This window comes from Equus asinus, chromosome X (genome assembly GCF_041296235.1).
Source record: "Equus asinus isolate D_3611 breed Donkey chromosome X, EquAss-T2T_v2, whole genome shotgun sequence".
Lineage (NCBI taxonomy): Eukaryota > Metazoa > Chordata > Mammalia > Perissodactyla > Equidae > Equus > Equus asinus.
In genome coordinates this window covers 26659812-26687717 of record NC_091820.1, presented here as the reverse complement: position 1 = coordinate 26687717, position 27906 = coordinate 26659812, and the positions used below count along the sequence as shown (strand labels likewise).

At 35.2% G+C, this 27906-nt stretch overlaps 1 protein-coding gene across 12 annotated transcripts in view; it reads left to right on the top strand.

Moving 5' to 3' along the window:
• Window positions 1-27906, top strand: part of DMD (dystrophin) — a 2265680-nt gene that overhangs the window by 921072 nt on the left and 1316702 nt on the right. For all 12 annotated transcript variants that reach the window (XM_070503127.1, XM_070503123.1, XM_070503121.1 and 9 more), the window contains one exon: window positions 9342-9517. In XM_070503127.1, the coding sequence (XP_070359228.1) occupies window positions 9342-9517 (176 nt within the window). The remainder of the gene's footprint in view (window positions 1-9341; window positions 9518-27906) is intronic.

The window sequence follows — 27906 nt, the reverse complement described above, 5'->3', positions numbered from 1 at the left end:
GCCCAATCCAAGTCATTGCTGGGAGGTTTGGGGCTTTTAGGAAGATAGCTTCTTAGGAAGCTACCCAGGGAAAGAGAAATTAAAAGGAGATAGAGAGAGTGAATAAAGAAATAGTATCTTACAACTAAAAAAAGCCATTGATTTTCTTTCTTGAATGTCAGATTGAACTTGATCAAAATTACATAAGAATTCCAAGAATGTTGAGGGTAAGATTATGACTTTAAAGAACAAAACTCACTTGTATGCATATTTCCCAGCATGTTTGTGGAAAAAAAAGTCAGTCCCATTACTGACATGATATACACAGTCTTTGGAAAATCCTTTTAAATGATTGGTATAAAGAATGAGCAAAGTTCTGGTAATGGTTAAAATCCAGTAGGATATAGGAATTGTGACTGAGATGACAAGGCATCTGATTGTGCTCATAGAAAGAACACTGTGTGCCCGAAAATTTGACTGCTATTCAGGTCAAAGCTTTGAGGGATTTTGACCTTATGAAACAGTAGCGTGGCAAAAGATCAAAACATGAAAAAAAATCAACTGTGAAGGCTGCTCTCTTACATTTCAAAGTCAAGTTTAGCTTGAATAATACCTGGACACAAGCTGAGGATGCTTAAATTGATGAGAAAGCAGCCTAAGAAAATAGAAATACCTTCTGTTTCCAAAAGTTAGAAAGAATAATAACCCTTGCTATGTGGATGCTCAAAAGGACAAAAGAGAGCAAATGAATATACCCTGGGCTGACTAATTTAAATACTTAAATGACCCTCTGTTTCCTCCAAATTTTTTATAAATATGCTTCTTGAAATTTACAGTTATTTTTTTCTAATTGCCATGACCCTGATGAAATATTTTTATCTTGATTAGAATTAGGAAATATGATAGTCAAAAATTCATTATAGTTATACTTTAAACTTAAATGTAATTTAAAAGATTTGAAACATTTCCCCCCCATTTAACTGAAATCGTATATACTGTAGAAAGGGTATATTATTCATGTGCTTTATAATTTATTATGGTAATTTTTATTAAACTTGGCATCAGGTGTTTAGATATAAGAATATATCTAGATAAGTCCAAAAGTTCTGTGGTTTTGTGATTTTTTTTAACAGAGTAAAATATCTTCTTTGTCAGGAATAAGGAACATTCTATGACTCATATAAGTTCATAGTTCTGATTCCTATTTTGTGAATGTTTTGCTATATTCCTAATGACCATTTTCATAATGTTCTGAGCTATAGCACAAATATATCAAAGATAAATTTAATATATTCAGAATTCCCCTCTCCTTGAACATGAGAATACATGTTTAAGCTATGTATGTCTGTGTCTATATTCATGGATGCCCAAATAGAAAAACTGATCATTATTTATGTATATGTTTATTCTATATCATTTATGTCCTGCTGAGAGTTTTAAAACTCTTGCCATACATGAGTAATGTAAACTATGGTTGAAGATAATATGTTTTCATAATACACAAAATGAGATAGAGAGATGCAAAAGTACTAAGATGAAAATGTCTTTACGTGCCTTTCTTTTCTGAGTTCATTCTCATTTTTTAGAGATCCTATTTTTACTCTCCATAAAATGTTTTATATGCACATTCTAACTGTACCCATTCTCAAAGCGTTATTTAGTAGACCTATTGATACATGAAATGTAGTTAAATTGGTTTGCCTCTCTTCTTTTTGCCAATGATTTTAATTAAAAATACTCTAAGGCCTTTCAGTTGACAACCCTTTTCATTGGTTCCTGAACGCTCTCCAAGACTGATTAGGCTGCTGCCAATTTAAAAAAAAATGAAATGGCTAGAATTAAAATAAAATTCCCTCACTTATTTCAGGTTTCTATCTTATTTAAATTCATGGACTAAGCATCTTGAATTTTAGAGCATTTTTTGGTTAATTGCTTAGGTTAAAGGTTTTATTAGAAAATTGTTAAGTTATAGCTCAAATAACTTTGGAAAGTAACTATCATTTTGCTACCTCCAACTAAAGCAGTTGTTTGAGAATGGGCTTTGTATAATAGTACAATTGGTTTTAAGTTGTAAATTCATTGTCTACAACAACATAAAATGTTGTGGGCATTGAAAATTTAAGAGACTAGAGCTGAGTTAACTGTTGGAATCTCTCATTCCTTATTTATAAAACAAAAGGTTTGGGCTAGGAAGATCTCTATAGTGTCCTTCCAGTTCTTATGTCTGTGATGTTTCTCTTTGCTTGAAATTTTGTATAAAGCACTGGAGTAATTAGTGAAGAGATTCCAATAGTCCCCACTATATTAATCTCAGAGTCAGCTGGAAGACGATAATGAAAATAAAATTCTCTTCCTATTCAACAAAGACTGACTTCCGAAATGATTACGTTTCACTCATTATGAGTATGTAATTAAAATGCCATGAAGATAAAATACTCAGCATCTATATGACAATCTATTATCGACTGACAATAAATGAAATAACATACAGAAAAATACAAGTTCTTTTCCTGAATGTTTACTTGATAATTTGCAGCCCTAGTTAAAGAATGTGTTTCATTACTTCATGTCAGATGGTATGTAGAGGAAGGTCAGGTAGATCAGAAACAATAAATTTCATTGCTTCTTGAATTTTTGCAGATGCAGTTAATTTACACAGTTGCTCAAATTCTGTGTTTAATATGTATTCTGAAGCCAACATGCATCCCTTCTTTTTGACAATTTTTACAGACGATAATTTGAAGTGAAGAATAAAATACATAAAATTTAACAGAGAGCTTGACAGAATAGACTTTCTTAACTATCATACAATATTTTATTTGAAATAGGAGAATGACTTATTTTATGCTATCTTTTGAGTATTGATTTTAATTGTGCCCATGACTCCAATGTCAGTATCTATTCAAGAAGTTATAAATATTCATTGCAACATTATTTACAATAGCCAAGATATGGAGAGAACCTAAATGTCCATCGATGGGTGAATGGATAAAGAAACTGTGGTGTATATATACAGTGGAGTATGATTCAGCCTTAAAAAAAGATTGAAATCTTGCCATTTACAACAATATGGATGGACCCCGAGGGCATTATGCTAAGTAAAATGTCAGAGAAAGACAAATACCATATGATCTCGCTTATACGTGGAATCTAAAAAAAAATATTTAAAAAAAACCCAAGCTCATAGATACAGAGAACAGATTGGTGGTTACCAGAGGTGAGGGGTGGGGAATTGGAGAAATGGGTGAACTGTTTTTGTTTTTAGTTTAAATAAATTGAATAAAAAGTTCTCTATTTGACATTAAAAAAGAGGTATTGCCTATCATCAGTGTCAAAACAGAATATTAAATTTTAATATTAAGATTTAGTTACCAGGCCACTTTCATGAACTTTTAGCACTCTATGTATGCTAGACTTAGGGGCAGTAATTCCTCTTCACTCATTCATGAGATAGAGCATTTTATATCCATTTGATTAATAACCCAGCTTCCTTTGTGAGCAGTGATATTTTACCCCAGATTTCTCATAAAGGCTAGCATATATCTCCTTTCTGTTGCTTAGGGTTGCAAATACTTATACCATCAGATAGTTTGCCTTGTGCTACCATGCCTGTGGAGATGGTTTTAAGCCTGGCTACCAATTATCAGCTAAAGCTGTTGCTATGATTTTGCAGTATATTTTAAACTGTAGAAGTGCAATCCCTTCATACCCGTTAAAAATCAATGATCACTCTAAATGTGTGTATATACAAACAACACAATGAAAAATTTTGATTCACGGTTGTCAACATGATTATATTTTTTTTAAAAGTCAATTGTATTTCATTTGATTTTGCACAGATTTAATTATGGTTTATCAAGCACTAAAGGGCATGAAAAATTATGTTATTTGCAATTGTGTATATTTTCAATCTTCTTCTGACTTTATATATGTATGTGTGTGTATACAACCTCACACTCACCCAATTACATTACTTAAAGGAAAATTACCATTCAGAAATCTGAACAGGCATAGAAGCAAGTGAGCATAGCTGCTAAAAGTTGGCTGCAAGAACAATCAGACTTGGATTTATATCTCTGTTCTGCTACTTACAAGTTGTATCTGCCTGAAAATTTTACCTCTCTTATGTAAGATGGAATAATATTAGTGCTTACTCTCAGGGCTATTGTGAGATAATTACAGCTACCACTTGTTAAGCCTTTACTGTAGGTTCTGTTCCAAATATTTTAAATAAGATAATGAATGCGAAGCACTTAGCATAATGCCTGGAACATTTGAAGAGCTCCATAATTGGTAGCTATTATTACAATCATTAGTATTTTAATAATAACAAAAATGATAAGAAAAATTAGGTAACTAATTCTTTATAACTTGAATCACTTTTAGTAAGTTTCTTTAAATGGTCAAATAGTAGACTATCTCACAAGGCAAGAAGTAGAAATCTCTAACCCAAAAGCACTTACAAAGCAAATAATATTTAAATAATTAAATAGAAATTAAAAGATGCAGTTAAGACTATAGGCTAAAATAAAAGAAAAATAAGAGCACCAACAAAGTTAACATCAAATGTAAGAACAGGTGGTAAATACAACTAGTTGCCCCTGAGAAACTGGAGACAGTGGTGGAAAAGAAAAGTTTCCTTTCATTGTATGCCCTTTTAATATGCTTAATATACATGTATTTCCTTTTAAAAATGTGCATTTCTAAACAAATAGAAGAGAAGATGGTAAGAAAAATTTCATTGTTTTAGAGTAGTTTGATTTTTCCAGACCTACCAAAATTATGCAACTTTATTGCAAGAAGATGTACACCCTAGAACAATCAAGAGACTGGACAAATGCTCTTTCAGTTTTTCTCACAATGGGAAAATGTAAATTTGGGAAATCAACATATGTAACCTTATGAGTAAGAAGATTCATGATAGGAAAATTCCTGAATTTTCTCTGAACATTTAAAAAAGATAGTGATTATTACTAATATGTATTGAGAGAATGCGTGTTGTGTTCAGACATTACATAATTTAATTCTTGTAACCAGGACCAGCTACATAATTTGTGGGGGCCAGTGAAAAATGAAAATGTAGGGCTTCTTATTCAAAAGTTAAGAATTTCAAGAGGGTGACAGCAGAGCACGAAACCAAGCGTGAGGTCCTTCTGAGTGAGGGGACCTGGGTAACTATATAAGTTGCACACCCATGAAGCCAGCCCTGTTTGCATCACCCTTGTGAGAGATGTATTATTATTCCTATTTTAATATGAAGAAAAGAAATAAAAGCTCTGAGGGAGTAACCAACCTGCCCCAAATGTTACAGTATATGAATTATTGACCTGACATTTGAGAATTGAGGAGTCTCATTCGCAGATCTTCACTTGTAATCACCTTAAGAGGAACTAGCTTCAAAACCTAAAGACAAATAATTCTAAACTAACTCTTTTCTATTTTTACTAGCTAATTAACTGACAGATCAAGGGAATAGTATTTAAAAGCAAGTATATTTTATTTTCCTGAGGACATTTGAAGTCATTTGAAATATACTCATAATCTAAATGAAGAAAGGTGACTGGATAAGACTCAAAGTTTGTTGAATGTAGCTCAACCCGTATTATATTCTAATTTTGACCCTGCCCTGTTCAACATTTTAGTGAAGGCATTAAGTCATTCTTATCAGATTTTTAGTTGTCCTAATTTTAATATATTTAGATGACATAATTCCATAATTCCAAACATAACATAGGAATGATAGACTTAATTTGGAAAGAAAAGTTTTGAAATTTTTCTCTGCTTACAAAAGTGACATTTTACAGAAAAAGTTTTATTGTAGAAAGTTGGAAAATAGAATCCAGTAATATGTAGCCCACAATAGGAATTATCTATGCTTTCTCTGCCAAAAAATAACTATCAATGTTTATATCTTGCATTGTAATGATAATGTAAACATTTTCCAATGACATTAAAAATATTTGAAACGTACAATACTCTATCATATGCATGTACTATAATTTATTTAAACTATCACTTACTGATATTAGGTTATTTCCATTATTTTACTGTTGTAAATGATCCCATGAACAGGGATAAATTTTATGTGCAGCCTATAGCCTCAAAATAAACTTAAGTGTGGGGCTGGCCCGGTAGCATAGAGGTTAGCTTCACATGCTCTGCTCTGGCAGCCAGGAATTCATGGGTTTAGATCCTGGGTGTGGACCTACACGCTGCGCATCAAGTCATGCTGTGGCAGCGTCCCACATGCAGAATGGAGGAAGACTGGTACAGATGTTAGCTCAGAGACAGTCTTCCTCAAGCAAAAAGAAGAAGATTGGCAACAGATGTTATCTCAGGACCAATCTTCCTCACCGAAATAAATAAATAAACTTGTGTTAAGATACTCGCTGAGGGAAATTTGCTTTTGTAACATTTGAAAAGAAACTTCCTTGATTGCTATATGTTCAGTGCACATAATTATTTTGCATACTTACATTTTTCACCTGGCCCTTGCCTTCTCTCACAATTGTTTGTGTGGTTGTCACTTTCACTAGTATACTGTAAGATCCCTAAAAATGGAGATTCCATTTTATTTCTGAATGTCCTGTAGTGATACATATTGAATACGTCTTGGAATTTAATTGAAACATTGTGATTCAGCTGCTGAGTAACTTAAACAATTTTAGATTGCTTTAATTGAATATGGTGTCCAAAGCCAGGAAACCTGGGTTTTGGAGCACCAATCAGATTAAATTTCATCCTAGCAAATACCTGGTATTGTAGAGCTTGGAAATAAGATTTATCAGAGTCATGATAATCAAGCTTCAGATCTTTAAGACTGTCAGGTAGAAACAAAACTTGTTCTGTGTTGGTCCAGGGTTCAAAACAAATTTTAAATGAATGAAGTCATAATAAGGTAGGCTTCTACTAGGTGTAAAGATCTTTGCCAATGGAAAATTTTGCTGCCATACTCAGGAAGGAGTTTTCTGCTTCTGGGAGTAGTGAATCCCATAATAAATAGGAGGTGATACTAAATGACCTCCATAATCCTTTCTGTCTTTATTTTTAATGATTCTAACACATAATTAAGTATTTACAGTCAATAACTAAAAACCATGGGGAAATTTAGTACACGACCAATTGTTTTTTATCCTAATTATATGGAGTAGGTATTGAAAGTAATTATTAATTTGTTGTATATAACAAATTATACCCTATATTTACAGTTCACTGCACAGTTGTTTTCTTATTTCTCCATCCCCAAGGAAATGAAGTAGTATTTTCAATTACCGTACAGTAATGATATTTAGTATAGAACAATGTCTTACTATTATTTTATTACTATGTCTTACTATTATTTTATTATATATTATTTTATTATATATATTTTATTATAAATGTCTTACTATTATTTTATTAAGAATGATTTTTTTCCTTCTTTACTCTACCCTCCGTGGGCACATCTATCCAATTTCATAAAGGCATCAATGAGAAAATGTTATAAAATTACAGAAATTAATTTCACAGCCAAATATTCAGTAGCACAAATATTCCGTAACATTAGCTGTAACTGCAAAAAACAGCTTTGTATTTTCAGAACCTCTGCATTCTGGTGTCTGCACATATAAAATTAGAAATTTTCCATCTGAACAATATTCTCTTCAATCCATCATTGTATGCAAAAAAGTTTGCTCATGGTTAAAAAATACTATTCTGAAGAAATTAAATGCTCCTGGAATCCTACTTAAAAAATTACATTTTCTTTTTCATTAAAGGTAAACAATTTGATCAAGTAATGGTCACTTGCTGTTGAACGCAATTAGGTTTGAGGTTATATTTTAAGCATTTTAAAAATCTATGTTACTTTCTGCTTTCATTTCAGCATAACTTGTCAATGACTGTATAATTATTGTTTGAAACTCAATGATTGGTTCTGAGTAATGAATCTGAAAATCTTAGAGAACATAAAACCTGTGCTTTACACGTGTAGAAACTCAGTATCTCTTAATGTCCCTTTTTTTTTTTTTAACTGTTTACACTCCAAAAATGGAAGTCCTTAAGGCCTTGTCATATGTACGGATGTGGCTTGCACAAAGGGTAGCACTTTTAAAATGTATTTGCCAAAAGCAATTTTTACACCAGACATCATGACAAAGGATTTCATTACTTCACTGTCAATTGCCTATTTGGAAGCTGAAATGAGAAGATCCTGAGGCTTCCTTGATATCCTCCCATTGAAGGAATCAGTCACCATGTGTGAGGCAGGGAGGTTGCCCCAAATAGTTTCTGTATCTCTTGGCAAGTTCAGGAAAATCAGTAAAACTAACCTTGGCTCTAGCTAGATCCCTGGCTCTGTGGATATTAAGTGCCTATAAGTGGATTCAATGCAGATCTGTTTTGGTCTCCTTGGAAATAGATCTTCCAAATAATGTGGATTACTAGAATGGTAATGACTAGCATCCCAAGAAGTGACTTTTCAGTCCTAATAACAGGAGGACTGTGACAGAATTGATGGTTAAGGAAGGAAAGAGGGTGTCACCATCAAACGACCTGTCTGTCTGGTGATGCCCGTGTACTGAGGTGATGGTCTCTCATGATGTGGATCACAAACCATGTTATTCCAAAGAGTGATGATCTATGCCCCCAATAATTTTTTCAACAAGTCTGAACAGAAAGTTAGTGTGTTTTTAAACCAAGAAGACTAATGATAACTTTGGAAACTCAAATAGTTTAACATATTCACTAATTTAAATCAAACAGGAGTACTGTGCTTTTTAGCATTTGAATAACATTCAGCTTCAGTGTATTTATGGACTAATAGGCATTTTTAGTTAACCTTTTATTGTAATTGTAAAAGACATTCCACTTATTTGATTAAAAACTCATTTATTATAAAGTTCAAATAATTGTTTTTAAAAGTATATAGGCTATAAATAATCACTGTATATGATAACCCAAGACACATTCAACTAACTATTTAATAAACATTTACAATGTGCCAGGCAATGGAATGGTGCTGGAATACCTTAGTAAAATTTATGTTAATGTTGTAAATGTTTAATTAGCATGTTTAATTAAATACCAAAAGATGCTCTAAGTTTTTCTCTTTTGACCCCTTTGTTTCCTATAGCTTGACCAATAAATTGAAGAGGCACTAAGTTGACTTCTTGTTTTGAGATTACTATCCTTCGGGATTTCAGTCAACATAACTTAAGTCAGATAAAACAATTTGATTTGGTTTCAATATGGTGCTATTTTGATCTGAAGGTCAATTTACCAACAAGCAGAAACAGTTTCTCATTATATCCTTCACCACGGCAAGCAGTCTCGACTGAAGTCTTTCAAGCAATGTGTGACCTTTGTTTCAATACTTCTCACAGATTTCACAGGCTGTCACCACCACTCAGCCATCACTAACGCAGACAACTGTAATGGAAACGGTAACTATGGTGACCACAAGGGAACAAATCCTGGTAAAGCATGCCCAAGAGGAACTTCCACCACCACCTCCACAAAAGAAGAGGCAGATTATTGTGGATTCCGAAATTAGGAAAAGGTGAGAGAATCTTACTTGTGGCTTTATCCTTAAGCAAAGAGTAATTGTTAAGCAGGAAAATCCATTCACAGTTGTTTTAATGGCAGTGTTTTTACTCAATATTTCCAGAAGCCTCAGGTACGGGTAATGTCAGTTAAGTTAGTGAGGAAAATTATGAACTAAGTTTTAAAATTTTCCCAAGGAATCACTATCCCAAGAAAAACTGAATGCTTAATGGTAATACCATTTCCAGATTAAAAGAAGAAACCACAATTGATGAACTGCCGTGGATGCATTTTAATCCTGAAAGTTTCTTTTTTTCTTATAAAGAGCCTGCTTTTTCAGTGCCTTCTTTCACATTAAATTTCTTTTTTCCAGTAATGGAAAGTACAATTTCATGAAGAAGAAGTACACCTATAATAGACGAGATCCATTCTGCTAGATTACGAGAACATAATGTCTCAATCTGTGCATCCTAAATCAGGAGTAATTACAGAACAGATTTCCTGTTCTTTGATATTTATAAAGCCTTATCTTGAAGGTGTTAGAATTTTTAACTGATCTTTTTGTGGATATTCTCAACTAGACATTGTAGATAAGTTAGGTATTATGTAAATCAGTGGATATATTAAAATGATGGGAATACAATTTCATAGATGCAAAGCTAGCATAAAAACCATGAAAAATGGTACAACTTCCTTTTCATTCCAATTATTATAATTCTAAGATTAAGAAAGAACATTAAAATCTGCCTTATGTTTCTGAGCAGCATATGTTTAGGAACGCATGGAACACTTGACATTAGAATTTGCATATACTAGGGTATGGAAGTATGGGAACAAGAACACATCCCTAAAAATAGTGTTTCAGATGTTCTAGGCAACGGAAAAACACCTTAGAGAGTACATTATTTGGGACTTGCAATACTTCTCTATTTATGACTTATAACCTACCTTCGTAATTCCACAGTATACCACTGGGCCCTGGTGTATCTGCTTGGCTGAGTGAATCCTCTGGTCCAGGGATCAGCAAACTAAACCCTGCAGGCGAAATCCAGCCTGCTGCTAGTTTTTGGATGGCTCACGAGCTGAGAATTGTTTCTGCATTTTTAGGTGGTTAAAAACAATCAAAAGAAGAGTAATATTTCATGACGTGAAAATTATATGAAATTCAAATTTCAGCATACATAAATAAAGTTTTATAGAAATAGAGCCACACTCATTCAATTATGTATCATCTATGATTGCTTTGACATTACAAAGGCAGGGTTGGGTAGTTGTAACAGAGACCGTATGGCCCACAAAGCCTAAAATATTTACTATCTGGCCCTTCATGGCAAAACTTTGCTGACCCTTGTACTAGTCAAATGGTTCTCAGAATCTTTGAATATTAGCATTCTATTAGGGGCAACAACTTCCAAGGACTCTACTCATAATGGTGCTTGTAATTTTAACATTCATTGATGGAGAAAAAACATAATGGCAAAAATAAATCAAGAAAGCTTTTAATGAATTTGCTTTTTATTAATCCTGACAGCATGGGCATTAATTTACTGTCATGTTAATATGTGTCTATAGATAATGCTTAGTGAGCACGTGGATTTACGGATGCTTGCAACAACCCAGGAGCTCTCCAATAGTTTTCCAAGCAAAGCAATATGGAAACCTAGTTGCCTTACCCTAATAATGTGTTCAGGAATCCACTAATATAGAAATTAACAGAGCAAGTTGATTCATGTTAATCTCTGTCTTCAAAAGCTTATTCTTGGCTCCTGTTTGGAGAATGTATTTGGTTAGGAAAAATGTGTTCTGACTACTTTTTGTTCTCAGGAAAGTGTAGCTAGTGGTGAAATATTTTGTCTCCCAAATTCTGTTTGTATCATATGCTCTCCACAGGTTTTCTAAGTGTCTGGAATGAGACGTCCAACTGGAAACATAAAGAATATATTACTTTTCAAAAGCCAGCACGTATTGAGGGTTTTATTATGTGCTTAGCACTAGATTAAATGCTTTATCTGCATAGCTCATTTATTCTTCTCTGTAACCCTACCAAATAGGTATGGCTATTATCACTATAGTACACAGCTACAGAGTACCTGAGCCAAGATTTCAACTGAGGTAGGCTGACTACAGAACCTGGACTGTGTAGTAAAATGTTTCTTCAGTAGATTTATTGCTGAGATGATCTTATGTCTTGGTTTGCCTGAATCCATCCCAGATTATACCTTTTGTCCCAGCATAATTATATATGGCACCAACTTTCACTCTCAAACGTATCCTGTTTTGGACAGTGCAACAATATAGACAATCTCTACAAGACTCCAGATTGATACATTTACGCTGAACAAAGAAAACAAACAGGCAAACATTTAGGAGCAATTAAATTCAGTAAGTGATCATTGTTTACAGGATGAAATCCGGTTAAAATATGGTAATGGTTCAAGAGGCACCATGCAAACATGCCAAAAGACTTAGGGTGGCTAGTGTCCCCCTCTCATCCCACGTGAGAACCGCTAGCATTTAACTGTCAAAAGACTATAGTCTCGACAATCTACTGAATGCTGATCTTTTAAAAATGAGCTCCTTTTTCAGCTTCTCTGACACACTACTGATTCTGCCTTACTACTCTTTATCTGACTTGTTTTCCTCCTTTTGCCTGATTCCTATGGTAATATCTCATAACTCCATCTTTTTGCCCTTCTGACTTCTTTATCTGATTTGTTTCCTCTCATTGATTCAAGTCTGGCTCTAAGTCAATGACTCCCAAATCTAATGGCTCCATAACTGACTCGCTCCCTCAAATTTCACTTTTATATCTTTAAAGCCATGATCTAGGTACTTCTACTTGGGCATCCAGCCATTGTTTCAATTTTTATTTTTACCAACTGCATACATTTGTTGCCTGAAACTAACCACACCTAGTTACTCATACGCTGCACACATATTTTCCTTATTATAATTCATTGCCTATGTGTCTAAAGGAGTAGCAAATATTGGATAAAGCATGGACTTTGGATTCAGAATTACTCAGGTTTGAAACCTGCCTGTTTTAATTATTAGCTTATGATCCCAGGCAAATTACCTAGTATCTGTGCCTCAGATTCAGTGTCCTCACTTTATAAAATACTAACTGTGAGGATTAAGTAAGAAGCATTTAATACTGTGCCTGTAAGGTAGGAATAATTCAATAAATGCAATAGCTATTATTCTTGTTGTTTGGTTACGGTGGACGTGGTGGAAGGGCAGTAGTGGTGGAGGTGATGGAGGTGGTGGAGATAGTGGAGATGGTGATGGAGGCCGTGGTAGTAGAGGTGGTGGTGGTGTTTGTGGAGGTGATGGAGCTGGAAGTAGTGGTGGAGATGATGGTCACGTACTATCAGTAAGAAAAAAATAGTAATAACGTCATCTCAAACTTAATGAATAGAAGAAAAACTACGTTCTTATCTTCCTCTTCAAAACAGAATTTACCACCTTACTTCTCCATTTCTGTCAATCTCTGTTTCTTACCTTCCTCCTTATTTATTATTATTGCATTACATTATTGGGCAAGTGACATCATTTCAGTCATTTTCCAATCATCCTAACTGCCAACTCCATAACCTAAGCCATATACTTCCCTTTGGTGTGACTTACCCCCTTTCTAATTAATCTGCCTCAAATTAAGATATCTAAAATGTTGCTTTTATGCTGACTCTCCAGACTTGAGGTCTGCATAATTCCAATTGCCCCCAAAATAAAACACAAGCCCCTTCTTATGGTATTCAACATTATTCTCTCATTGATTTTAAGTCTAACTTCACCAAAATCTTTCCACTTCAGCCAGTAAATTACGTTACATTCTTTTTGCTATATACTTTAATGTCACTCACATAAATTTTTCTCATCAACAATCACAACAAATTCTGTTATTATACTTCTCTATATTTTGCTTAGTTTCCATATGTAGTACCATGAATACAATAAACAATCAACAAATGTTTGCTCAAGGAGTGAATAATACAGTTCAACTATTTGTGATAACTAAAATGTTATATTCCAAAAGCACTTAAGAATTCTATCTAGCTCTTCATGGAATTGTTCTTAATAATAAACAAATGAACATTCTAATAATCTTTAATAATTCTAATTTTACCCATTAGGTTATCATTATTTAATCAGAACTATTAAGGGATTTAAAATTCAGCTTTGCACCACTCTATAGTTTCTTAATTATCTAAGGTGCATTTAATTGTTTTCTTAATAATTATACAGTTTCTACATTTGTTACATTCACTGCACAAATTGTCCTCCTTACACTAAGGTATACGAAAGTGTTTGATGATCTTGGGTCATAAAGTAATTATTTCTATCAGTAAATTATCCCTGTAGTTCAGTTATATTATTTTACATATAGGTAATTATCAGAGTATGAAACTCAGACTAGGTGAAAACTAGATCTATCATCTAGTTAATTGGAATTTATCGAGGAGATTAGTCCCTAATCATGTAGCAGTTATTTTAAAAGACTTTCCACAAAAGTTTTCATTTACATTTTTGTATCAATCAGGTGAAACCAAAGGCAAATTGAATCTTTTTTTAAGTAAATGCCATCTCAATAAAGATAATTTTCTCCAGTATAGTGTTAATAAATGAGTATCTTTGACCTCAAGGAAAGAATAGAGGCATTTAGAAATAGCTAAATTCATCTAGTCTCTTTATCTTCTCCTGGGTAAGCAGACAGAGTCTTAAGTTTGCTTTCTCTGACCATGTCCCGCATACTTACTAAATGGCAGAATAAATTGCCTAGACAATTAGAGACCTGCATTATTATTATTTTTTTAATGATTGGCACCTGAGCTAACAACTGTTGCCAATCTTTTTTTTTCCTGCTTTTTTTCCCTCCCCAAATCCCCCCAATATATAGTTGTATATACTTTTTTTAGTTGTGGCATGTGGGACGCTGCCTCAGCATGGCCTGATGAGTGGTGCCATGTCCGTGCCAAGGATCCGAACCGGCAAAACCCTGGGCCACTGAAGCCAAGTGCGCGAACTTAACCACTCGGCTACGGGGTCGTCACAGACCTGCATTATTTTATTTTCTGTTTATCAACTTGCTTTTTTTTCTTTCTTTTCATGTCTACTAACTGCATGACAGTAATTTATGTCACATCCTTGGAAAGACGTTAGATAAGTGTTAGATAAGACCTCTCTTTCTGCAAGTTTTTGAGATTAATGCCTAAAATATTTTTGTATTAGATATTTGTTTTAACTTTGATTCTCAAATTATAATCTGGAAGTTGTAAACCGAAACATTTTAACTCGTTTGAAGAATCTAATTAGATGATTAATGTGTCTAAGTGCTGATTTTTTATTTTCTGTAGGATAAATTGATTGTAAAGTACTTGGGGTGTTGGTCTCAGTAATAACATTTTTGCCCCTTGGCACAGCCCAGAAAAATAAAACTTTGCTTCTTTTATCTAAGGAGACTAGACTCTAAACTTGTCTACGGTTACAGGTTAATTGAGGTTCAGAAAGGTTAAATAACTTGCTTTCAGTTTCAAAATAAGGACTAGTGCTGAGTATCTGCTTTCCATTCCAGTGTTGTAGTTGCAATGCCCTGCTTCTTTTTATGTGTTAGAGTCAAATGACCTTGGTCATAAACTCAAATTTCAGTTTAGAAACTATTTTTGGGGAAGAATAGAAACCTTGCATACCATCTTCAGATATTCCAAAAAGATAACCATCCGTTAAAGGTTCTTAAAATTATTTTGTCATATAAGTCAACACATAGGTTTTGAAGAATGTAGGAATGCGAATTCTGGAGGCATACTAAGTGCACAGAGAACCCTTAGAACAGTGACACTCACAGTGCATGCAGTGCATGAAACAGCAGCATCACTGGGGGCATTATTAGCAATGGAGATTTGGGGTACCCTCATCAAACTTGATGAATCAGAAACTCTGCAGAAGGGCCCACGAATCTTTTATAAGCTCTCCAGGTCATTCTGATAAGCCATAATATTTGAGAACTCTTGCACAAGAACAGTGGTTCTCATACTTTGGCATGCATCAGAATCAGCTAGAGAGCTCATTATAAGACAGATTACTGGTCCCCAGCAGACTTTCTGATTTGGTAGCTCTGGGATGGTGCCTGAGAATCTTGGTTTCTAACAAGTTCCTAGATGATGCTAATACTGCTGGTTCAGGGTCCACATTTTGGAAGTCGGTATGCTAGGGCATCATCTGTTACAACCTGACTCTTGCTTCTCTTTTTACAAACCAGTGATAGGGACCATCTACTCCATGCTAGGCTAAGTGATGCTACTGTTCCATCTTCTGACACCTCTATTGCTTTATGTTGAAATTATCTATTCATATACCTGTTTCACCCACTAGACTCAAAGCTTCCCTGAGTCAGTGCCCATGTCTTACTCCTGACCTGGTATGGGGTCTTCTCTATGGCAGATGCCCAATACATGTTTTGAACTGAAATGTACTATAATGGGAACTGGTCTTATAAGTTACTACACACAGCTCTTAATGCCTAGCTACAGCAGTTGGATGAAAATATACTCTTTCAGAATGCAAGTCATAAAGAGATGCCAACAGGGAGAAAGACAGGGCTATATTTCCAGAACTGTGACATACAGTTTTGTTTGTTCCCTGAGTGAAGAAAATGGTAGTCACATTTATTCATCTAAAAGAATACGTGTAGCTGAGTGCAAAGAAAAGTTGATTTTTAATCAGATCTGGACTATCGCTATTCCCATACTTCTGATTCTTTCCTTCCCCCTCTCCTGCTCTACATCAAGCACTGAAACTGCTCTCAGCAAGGTTGCCAGAGAGTGCCTTAATTGTCAGTTCTGAAGGTCGCTCTTCAGTTCTTATCCTTCTTGACCTTTGTGCTGTGCTTGACAGTGATGATTAGTCCCTTCTTGAAATTTTCCTCTCCCTCACTGTCTGGGATGTTGCTCTCTGCTATTTCTTTTCTCCTCCTGGCTTTCTGACTGTGTCTTCTTAGTCTCTTCATCCTATCCCTTTCATGTCTGTCTCCACAAGACTCAGAGTTTGGTTTCGTTTTCTTCTCATGCCACTTTCTTTCCCAGGGCAATATCGTTTAGAATCTTGTCTTTATCAACCATCCATATCTGATGATTCCCAAATTAATATCTCTAGCTCAGCCTCACTCCTGGTGCTCATACCTGCGTCATCCCAATGTTTATTGGGCATTTACACCTGGACTGCTTACAGAAATCTCAAATGCAGTTCTGCAGTTTAGACTGCGCCACTTTAGAGAGTGCCATTCACATCATAGTTTCTAAGAACAGTGCCTTCTGGACTTGTGCAGTGAACAACCTGTGAAGCCATTCACAGTGGTCCTGATATCAGCTATCTCACTAAATCCATCCAAGTATGCCTACTAAATTCTCTTTAATTTACCCGTTTACAGCCAGGCTGCCTTCAGTCTCTGATAATTTTCTGCGTGAAATTCTTAACTGATTTCTCTGCCTCTACTTTCACCGTTCTTATCCATACTCTTCACAGCATCCTGAGGGATATTTTAAAAGGCAGTTTTGTTTAGATCATTCATCTGCCCATAATTCTTGAAAAGCACGGCACAGGAATTCCTTTCTGATCTTTAGTTGCCTAACTCTCCAGCTTCACTCCCTTCTCCCCTGCTCATTTTTTTATATGCGAGTGCTACTCAAAATAGTCTGTAAACAGTGTATTACCAGTACACAGTGAGGTAAAGAGCTTGAGCCAGAATATAAATCAATGCACTGCGGCCTTTGTCAAGAAAGTTTACAATTAAAAAGAAATCAGATGAAATAGTATGCTTAGTGACTTAGTTGATTTATACTCTGGTGACTTTTCTTGTCACATACTACTAACAAATAGATCACAGACTGGCCACAAACTATATTTTGAGCGACACTGCCTTCCGCTTCAGCTTTAATTAACCACTCTCTGATCTCCAAATGCTCTGTGCTCCTTCAGGCTTCTGTTTCTTTCACCTACTGTTCTCTCAAGGTAAGATTCCCTTTTCATTACTTTCCCTTTTCCCACTCCCACATTTTTTGCGACCCCCCCCCCAACTCACTACATTATCTCTGGGAACCTAACCTCCTAGGCATTTCTCAGCCTTGCTAATACTTCCACTGAAACACTTGCAGAATTTTATTGTAATAAATTTTTGCGTATTTGTATCTCCAGTAAACTCCTTGCGGACAGGGGCCATTTGTTTTCAACTCTAGACCTACAGCGCTTAACCCAGAAGTTAGCACATCATAGGGACTCAGGAAATATTCATGGGGTGTTGAAAGGATTTTTGTCAGAATCTTGTCAGGAAAACAAAAGTCAGTCTAGGTGTTTGAGAGAGAGAGAAAATAATACAGGGAATTGGTTAAGCAGCTGGTGGAAAACAGGGAAGCAGCACAGGGGATGCTGAGGAACTCAAAACAGTCACAACATCTGGAAACTGCTAGTATCCCAGAACTGGAGGGACAATGCAGGGAAGAGATGTTATGAGAGCCCCGAAGCTGAGGCCTGCCAATAGGGACTAATGCTGTTAGGACTGTCAGACAAGAGTTTGGACCAGTGGAGAGAGGGGGCATCCAAAGGGACCTGAAGCCACAGTGGAGATGTAGTTGCTCTAGAAATGCCACCAAAAGCAGAGTGCAAAGGAAAAATCCTTTGGCTTTTCTCTTCCTCTGTCCTCCAGTTTTCTGCCAGTGCCTCCAATTGGACAAACCTAACTGGAAGCTAGAGGGCAAGCAATGGCGGGAAATGTATGTCCCTCTGACATAGAAAGGACGAGAGAAGCATGGGGAATGGCTCTGAGAGCAGATGGGCCTATGACTGCACAGATGGTTTCTGGCCTTGGATCTTCCACTTGTAAACTATGTGACTAAAGCAAGTCACTTAATCTCACTCAGAACCTGTTTCTTCACCTCTGAAATGGAAGTTGTATGACTTTTCTTGTTTGCCCTCACATTATGGAAATTTTATTATACCTATCTCTCTTGATGATTGTTTAGGTAAAAACATATACCCTTTCCTCAGGAGAAAGTTGAGTTCCCAGTTATCAATTTAGAACAGTTATCTTCCCATTACCTCATTTGAGTTATAATAGAAAATATCCTCATTCTGACATTTTCCGACAATACACCTCTATAAGTCAAAACATATCCTGCCACTACACACAAATAGTGAGGCTGGCTCCTATGGACTGAACTGTGTCCTCCAATATTCACGTTTGGAAGCCTTAACCCCGATTTGATGGCATTTGAAAATGGGGCCTTTGGGAGACAATTAGGTTTAGATGAGGTCATGAGGGTGGGGCCTTTATGATGGCATTAGTACCCTTATTAAAAGAGACACCAGAGAGCTTGCTCTTTCTCCTTGCTATGTGAGGACAGGGTGACAAGGTGACCATCTACAAGCCAGGAAGGGAGCTCTCACCAGAAACTGACCGTGCTGGCACCTTGAAGAACTTCTGGCTTCCAGAACTGTGAGAAAATAAGTTTCTGTTCAAGGCACTCAGTCTATGGTCTTTTGTTATGTTAGCCTGAGCTGACTAAGAGACTAGCTTTGTAGAGCAGTGAGTTTTACATTGTGTTTCAACTAAAGTTCATAGAGATGCTCACTAAGAAAAGTAGATGGATTGAGACAAGTCATGATGCTGGGGAAGTGGCAGTGGGGCAGTAAGTACACGTCAGATTTAAATGGTTTTCCACATCGCACTAGATAGTTTCTGAACCTTGACTGGAAGTTATTTAAACTTTAAAGACCCACAACATAAAAGCATGTTGAAGTCCTTTAAACTCAGCGAGCTTTCACACTGAGAATATTTAAAGTTTAAATTGCCTCCCACAGGGTCCAAGGCACCATCCAATGTGCGGAGGGGTTCTTTGAACACTCCTGTAGTCAGTATGAGTCCCTAGTATTTTAAGAATGTACTGACAGCAACATTAGTTATCTTGCTAATTTTCATATTCATTCACCTAATATCTAAATGGATCACTATGATTTGTAAAGCACTCCAATTGCTTTAACTAGGAACCATACTTAGTCCTTCCCTCAGGAAGCTTGCACTCTACTATAACCTATATCATAAAGAAGTATCAATAAAATGTTGGAAAAGTCATAAAAAGGAGAAGCTCGTTTCCTCCTTGACATGTGAGCATGGAAAGCTCATGGAGAAATTAGCATCTGAGTCGACAGTTAAAGGATAGAGATGTATTGGACAAGGTGAGGGGAAAGGACAATTCAAATGCAGGCTGTCCTGCAAGCCTGTATACAAGAGGCACATATACAGCGTTGTGAGTGTTTCTGTTTGCCTAGAGCAGAAGTATGCAATATTGGAAAGAGACAAGTAAGGGGTAAGGTTAAAAAGGAAGATTGAATTCATTGTTTAAAAAAAAAAAAAAGGTACTCAAGGGCCAGCCTGTTGGCACAGCAGTTAAGTGGGCACGTTCCGCAGCAGCACCCTGGGGTTTGCTGGTTCGGATCCTGGTTGCGGACCTCCCCACTGCTTGTCAAGCCGTGCTGTGGCAGGCCTCCCACATAAAATGGAGGAAGATGGGCATGGATGTTAGCTCAGGGCTAATCTTCCTCAAGAAAAATTTAAAAATAAATTTAAAAATAAAAAAAAAGGCTCTGAATTCCAGACTGAGGAATGTAGACTTTAATCTGGTCATGGAGAGCCAATGTATGTTTTTGAGAGCGAGCAAAGCAATATGGCTACTGTGAACCACATCATTTTGGCCCCATCTGAGTGTTGGGAGAGATAGAGCATCTCAACTTCACTCTGTAGAGCAGGGAGAAAGTTAACAAATTTTTCTATAAAGAGCCAGACATTAACTATTTTAGGATTTGTGCAGCACATAGTTTCTTTTGCAACTACTCAACTTTGCTGCTGTAGTGAGAAAGCAGCCATAAACAATATGTAAATGATGAGTCTGGCTGTGTTCCAATAAAACTTTATTTACAAAAACAGGTGGTGGGCCAGATTTGTCCCATGGATCGTAGTTTGCCTATTCCTGCAATAAAAGGTACAATAGATGAGATTATTTTGCTGGTGATAATTTTTATTTATTTTTATAGTTGTCTTCATTGTAGCTTTCTTTGCAGTTTTTATCCTTGTGATTACAATAATGGATTTTACTTTACCAGCCCTTAACAAAACACTAAAACAAATACCTCTACCCTCAAATGAGAAAATGAGAAGAAGCATAGGGCTGGCTTAAATCCAGTAAGAAAGAGTTATGGAAGGCAATAATCACAGTCGCTAACATGTATATGGCTTCTACCATACATCAAGCACTCTTCTAAATATTTTGCACATATTAACATATTTAACCATTAAGACAGTGTTATAGAGTATTGTTTTATTATTTCCCCCCTTGCCAATGGTAAAAATGAGGCACAGAAAAGTCAGGTGACTTGCTCGTGGTCACAAAGTTTACAGGAAGCGGTGCAGCCAGGATTTGAACCCAGACATCTAGCACAGGATGCTGCATTCTTAAACTCTATGCTGTGTTATCTTTTCATGAGAAGGTAAAGGAGATTTCATTAAATTGTTTAACTGAAATTAAAACCTTGACTGAGATGGTTTAAGAATTTGTTAAGGTCTGTCTATGGAAACTGACACTCATCCAAGACTATGACTGTTCTACATTGTGAAGTCTCATAGACTCTAGGGTCCCATTGGAACATTTGCCTATCTATAAATACAGAGACCTTTGTTAGTGAAAAAAATTTCTTTCAACGTTAGGTGTGTTTTTTAGTATCAAGATATAAATGGCAGTCCCATATGATTGAAATACTTTTCCAAGTGCAAGACTTCTGGTGCTCACCATTGTCTTAACCCCATTCAATGTCATAAGTAACAACTTTTGTCATGTATGCTTAATATCAGTTCTGATGTCAGAAAACACATCAAGAGATTGGAAATTTGGGGGATTTTAGGAAATTAAGGAAGATTCTAAACTAAAAATAAACTGGGAAAGTAATTATTTTGTAATGCTGGGAAGGTATCAATCATGCAACTAAGGATCATAGTTTAGATTAATGAAAATGTTCAGAATTAATGTCCTAGTATTGGAGACTCCAATCAGATTCTGGCGTAATCCAAAATAGCACAGTAGTAACCACAACACTTTATAGCAATCAACAGGAAGTTCATATTGACTTTAAGAAACAGGTTTCCCTTTCATTTGGAACAAGGGAAAATAAGTGTTGTGTAGTGGAAATCTTTGGATTCAGACAGACCTGGTTTTGAATCTTAACTCTATGCTTCACTGTGTATTGAAAGTAAACGAAGTTTCTAGATCTATCTGTTCATGATCTATGAAAATGAAGATTATAATAAATAACCTACACAGATATCATGGGAGATGAACTAATTTTTTTCTTCATGAAAGCATGGGACATGAACATATGCTTAAAATGCTATTTTTTTCTTTGAATTTGATTCAGTGTAAGATTAACATTTAAAAAACTTAATCTAGATGGTACAGAAATGTAATTATAGGCAGATTTATAGAGCGTGAGGGTCAATATATTTCTAAGTGTTCAAAAATAAGGTAAAAAATAATGAACTGGGGAAGAACTACTGGGTTACAAAGTCTAGAAAATGCTACTATATTATTTAGATTAAGCGTATCTCCCCAAATTGAAGACATTTTCTCAAGGGAATCTCTGTATTATGACTTCAAGATATTTTTATGTGTGTATTAAAATGGCTGAAGGTATTTTAAGTGTGCGTCTGAGGGTGTCTTACTAACATGTTCTTTTTACACCATTTTATCTATATCTTTGGACAGTTCATGTTTCTCTGTAAGAGAACTCCCATGAAAAATCCATTTGTCACCATGTTATCGTTATGTAGATAAGAAAATAAAAGAGAAGTCAAATTGAGGACCAGACAAGCTGTGAAAGGGAATGTGCGCCCTCTAGTGACCCACATTTCTTTCTCACAAGAGCATGTACAGCTTTTCTTTTTGGTTTCATCATTTTAAATAAACATCAAATTTGATATTAAAATAAATAATTCAGAGTTTTCAACTTGAGAATATTACGTTGTGTGATCATAGATTTATTACTATGACAAGATTTCATCTATCACTTAAGAGACTATTTCTATTAACCTATGTTAAGGTGATTTTCTTGCACAGAACTGTGTTTCAAAGGGACTTTCAATTTATTGAAAATGAAAAATAGGTTCTAGGCATCTGTGGCTTAGCAACATTTTATTTCCAATCCTCTGGGTCATGCAATTTTTGTCCACGTGCTTTTACACTCCTTGGCTTTATAACTAAATCCTCTAATATAGCCAATTCTGACATCTTAGGATTTGGGGGATTTCCTTAGTTTTTAAGATCGGTTTCCTGAAAGTTTTATTAACAGAAGATGTAAAAGTGACTTCTTTTCAACCATATCACGTTTTAGAAATAAATATTACCAATGTATTTTTAAATGATTATGATTTGTTACCAAATTAAGGTAAGAAGATTATTTTGAAGTCATTTTTATCTACCAGCTGTTAAAATATTTTAGTTAAGTTTTGCTTTTTGCAGGGAAGCAGTATTTTTGTAGGATTTTTATTCTCTTCAGTGCAATCAGCTGTCCTAGAGGTACAAAGATTAATATCAATGCCGGATAACTCATGGAGTTTTCTGCCATTTATTATTCAAGAATATTAAATCACTACGTTTGTATCCAAGGGCATATATTTTAAAAGGCAGTATTTTTATACACATTATACGTATAATTTGGTTGGCCATAATTGACAACGAAGATGCACAATTTTAAGGGCAAATTTTATGTATTGCACTGGGATTCAGAGTTTGAAGCACGCGTTAAATAGGCATATTTTAGGACAAGGTAAACTACACAGAAATTGATTTTTTAGTATGTTTTAAAGATGCATTTCAGCTCAATCTGGAATCATTAAATTTTACAGTACTGAAACGTATTATTTTATGAGTGATGTGCTTAAACTTACACATATAAAACTAGAAATACACTTAAGCTTGTAAATAAGATCATGCAAACATAAGGAAAATAGATTATTTGATAGGACTGTTAATGTAGCAAGTTTATATTAACTGAAGACAGTGTTCTTTTTTATTCGTCATATTTTGTTTCAGATCCTGTGTCACCTATTGAAGGGAGTTTATAGGGTTCTTATTATAACTGGGAATTATAACATCCTTAGACCTTACTTAATTTGATTGCTCTGTGAACGGACTAATGTGATTGGAATGTCAAAGCTGCAATGTAAGCAAAGCTGACCTCAGCTTTGTGTCTCAGGTCAAAATCACTTTAATTAATGAGGTAAATAAACACATTTAAGAGTAATTTTTAAAAAGTATTTGTTTTTATTTTGAGACCAGTTTGATGGAATTTTTAATTTTGACAATTTAAAGGAAAAAGTAAAGGAAGATGAGAGAAGTTAAGTCATTTACCTAAGGAAACAGCATAAAGATTAGGATGGGTGATTAAAACCCATGAAACAGGACTTTCAGTTGAGTAATTTTCCACTGCACCATATTTACTTTACATTTAAAGTACACACAGACATATACACACATACAAACACATACATCATACATATTAAAAAACTATAACGCAATCATGTGGTCCTATCTCCCTCATCAAGGAAAACTCACCCACACTATATAAACATACACACACAAACTATGTGTGTACACACACACTATCTTTTGTGTATACCCACACTGTCTTGATTTGGGGGAGGTATTTATCTAAATGTTGAATTGTTTTCTCCTGGTTAAATTGGATTCTCCCCTTACATAATATTCTATAACTATACAAGTATAATAATTACCATGTTCTCAGCACATCTTAAAGTCCTAAAAATATTTTGAGCACTTAACAGGGTTTATACTGAATTTCATTTCATTTTGTAAGATCTCTCTGATTCAAATTTAATTTGTATTCTATTTATTCAATTTTTAAAAGCAAGTAACATGTGGAAACATAAGGAAGGGAGGGACTGGTTTCCCCAGAAGGAAGGTTGGAAGAGGAAGAGTAGGGAGAGGTTGATGAAGAAAAGCTTCACAGGAGTTGTATATTTTGAGCCAAACCTTCAAAGATGAATAGGAGATCATCAGATGGTCTGGAATCAGGAGAGTACCCATATACCAATATGGAATTAAAATGTCTTCTCAATTTCTGGAATTCTGAAGAACAAAGACGATTATTAAAAATGTAATAAACAAAATTTTGAAATCTTACCTCACCTCCAAAAGATTTCTTCCATATTGTAATACTAATGAAAAAGAGTCATAGTTTTGTTTCCATCAACATGAAAATGTGTTCTAGCTAATTAAAATGTACAGTAAAAATTGGGTTTGTTAAGTTGCCTGGTCTAGGCCTAGAGCCTTAGGATCCTGCAAGAGTTAACATATTACACAAGCGTCAACACTTTCCTGTCAGGCTTCTAAAGATGAGGCTCATAAGTTTTTTTTTTTTATGAAATTCTCCATAAAAAGATGTTTAAAGATGTAAAATGACCATTCAGAACCTAGCTCACTAATTGAATTAGTTAAGTCTGAGAGCTTGGAGGATTGCTACTTTCAAAGTTTACACATTTGGGAATGATGAGTTCCAAATGGTATGTTGAAAGAGACTGAATTAAAGTTTATGTAAATGTGTCATCTTAGTTTAATACTTTATATGGCAGTCACTGTACAGAAAATTAACAGAATACAGTCAGTGCCCATTAAGAGGCTCTTCTGACATAATTAGCACAGTTATCATATAGTACAAGTTTCAGATGATATACTATTGACAATTCAAAATTGACAACTTTTTAAGCTGCCAGTGTTTCTCTGGTTCTTTTGGATATGTTTGTGTTTTTTCTTTTAATTTACTTACAATATTTACACACACACATGCCCATGCACACAGATAGATCTCCCAAGTTTGACCATGAGGGAGTGTAACTGATCTAATTTGCATCATCTTTATGCAAAATTGAACTAGATGAAGTAGAGTCCATTTATACAGTACAATCTTGAGGGAGAATTTTGACCTTCTGACTATTCGGCGTATATGCACCATAGTTTATGATATTTTGAAACTTTCAGAAAATGGAAGGTCTCTTTGAAAAACGACCCTGGTTTGGTAATAAACCCTTTGCAAATGAAAAAAATTCAAAGAAATGGTTGCTCTGTTTTATGAGACTTTACAAATTTTAGTTTTGGGGGTTTGTGATGAGTGACTTTGTAACAGAAAATTGTCACTTCGTTGCTAGTCATAAATAATAACAAAGATGAGATTTTTTAGTACATACTTGAAAAATATAGGACAGAATATACATCAACTATTATAGGAGGAACATCATTTTGTGAATAGAGAATGACAAGTCATAATTTTCTTAGTAGATAAAGAGAATTTTAAATTGGATAAAGTTAGGCTGGATTTAAGGGATAGAGTCTGTCAGTAATAACATGTAGAAGTACATTAAGTACAGAGTGAAGTGTGTTATGAGAGTAAGATGAGTAAGTAATAAGGAATATATTAATGGGCTCATTCTGAGGATGTAGAGGCCCATTATGAGCAACTTATTATATATCAGTTCATTAACAATGGTTTCGTGAGAGTTTTAAACGTGAAAAAACATTAGAAAGGAGTGTTTTTATGAAGACAGAAAAGCACATGCACAGAACCCAAGATATAATATGATATTGAAAATAATTCTTCAGTGTTTTTCTTGAGGGTTTTTGAGAAGGTAAATGAGTTACATTTGTGTGATACCTTCAGATGATGAATAAATACTCAGCCTCAGGTAGTACAAAGCATGCTAGACAATACCACTGGCAAAACACCGGGGAGAGTAGATAGCACTCAATTTATAAACATGTATGGATTTAAACCAGAGGAGTCAGTTAATTTACCATACATCTTAGCAAAGGTATCTGAAAAATATTCAATAGCAGTGAAAATGTGAAAACTAGGGGGCAAACCACAAAAAGTGATGAAGCAATAGCTGCCAAATTGATAAGGAATAAAATAAATATGCAATTGGTACTTGGAAGCCAGGGTCTGAGTAGGAGCCAAGAAGGAGATCTTGTTCATTTTGCTAAAAGCAGTGAAAATGTCACTGAGACTAAGCATTGAATGTGGGCCATTGGCACTCAGTAAGAGGGCATGGGAGGCCTTTTGAAACTCTGCCTCTGCTTCCCCTTCACCCTTCCATCCTCATTGCTGGCATGAAGTGATGGGGACGCCTGTTGGCAGACTATTAGAGGGAAAACAACACTAGCAGCTGACAGTTAACTCCTGGAAGTCTTATAGGATGGTGTTGAATGTTACATGTTGGAGTATACATTGACTGCATGTTACACTGGGATAGAAAAAGTTTTAGTAAGGAAATCGTAGATATGGCTGAAGCAACAAACCTAAATGGAAGCAACAGAAAAAAAAATGTTAAAAGAAGATTAGGTAAGGAATAGCTCAGAGCTTAAATCATTTAAGAATTGGGTTTTGGCTCCACCTATTTCCAAAGGAATTAAGACGTCACAATGAGGAAAGGAGAGAAAAAAGAAAGTCCAGCACCTGAGAAGAGTGCACACTCACTGATGTTTTTCTTCCTTCCATTTCAGAAAGGAAGTGTAACATATTAGCCTACATGCCTATGCATAGATGGTTTTCGTAGGCAAAGCACTCCACTCACAACTGCCCTAGGAAAATTTGAAATTCCTTTAAAAAAATGTGTAAATCTAAAAAGGAGTATAATCTCTCTCCAAAGTATCCTTATGTAAAAGGGAAGTTCAAGCACCTTGTGCAACCTCTTTGCAAATTCATAAAATCAGACAAACAAAAAAATTGAATGACGGAAGACCTCTCTGGAATTTCATATCCTGTCGCCTGAAATGACCTGAATTATTAAAACTACAAACCAACTGGTGCCCAGGCCTCCCTTGAAATCTTCACAGACTGAGCAGCAAGCAGACGGTTACCATGGTGTTGACTCCACAAAGCCTTCATTGTGTAGAGATAACCAATTTACTTGGCAGAGCCTCCAGTCCAGAAGCTGATTTAATCCTAATTCATTGAAAAGGTGTTTTTTGATTATCCAAAAATAAGTCACAGTTTGAGATGAGCCCCAGTTTAATGTCTAAAGCATTTTATTTGTCAAATGGTTGCTTCACTAAACCAAACTCCTTGATAATGTGGATGGATACATTTTCCATCTCTGTTATCTATGGAGTTTAATACTATGTCTGGCATATAGTAAGTAATTAGTATATGTTTTGTGGCAGAAATGAAGGAAATATTTGACTGTTTTATTTATTTATTTTTTTGAGGAAGATTAGCCCTGAGCTAACTGCTGCCAATCCTCCTCTTTTTGCTGAGGAAGACTGGCCTTGAGCTCACATCCGTGCCCATCTTCCTCTA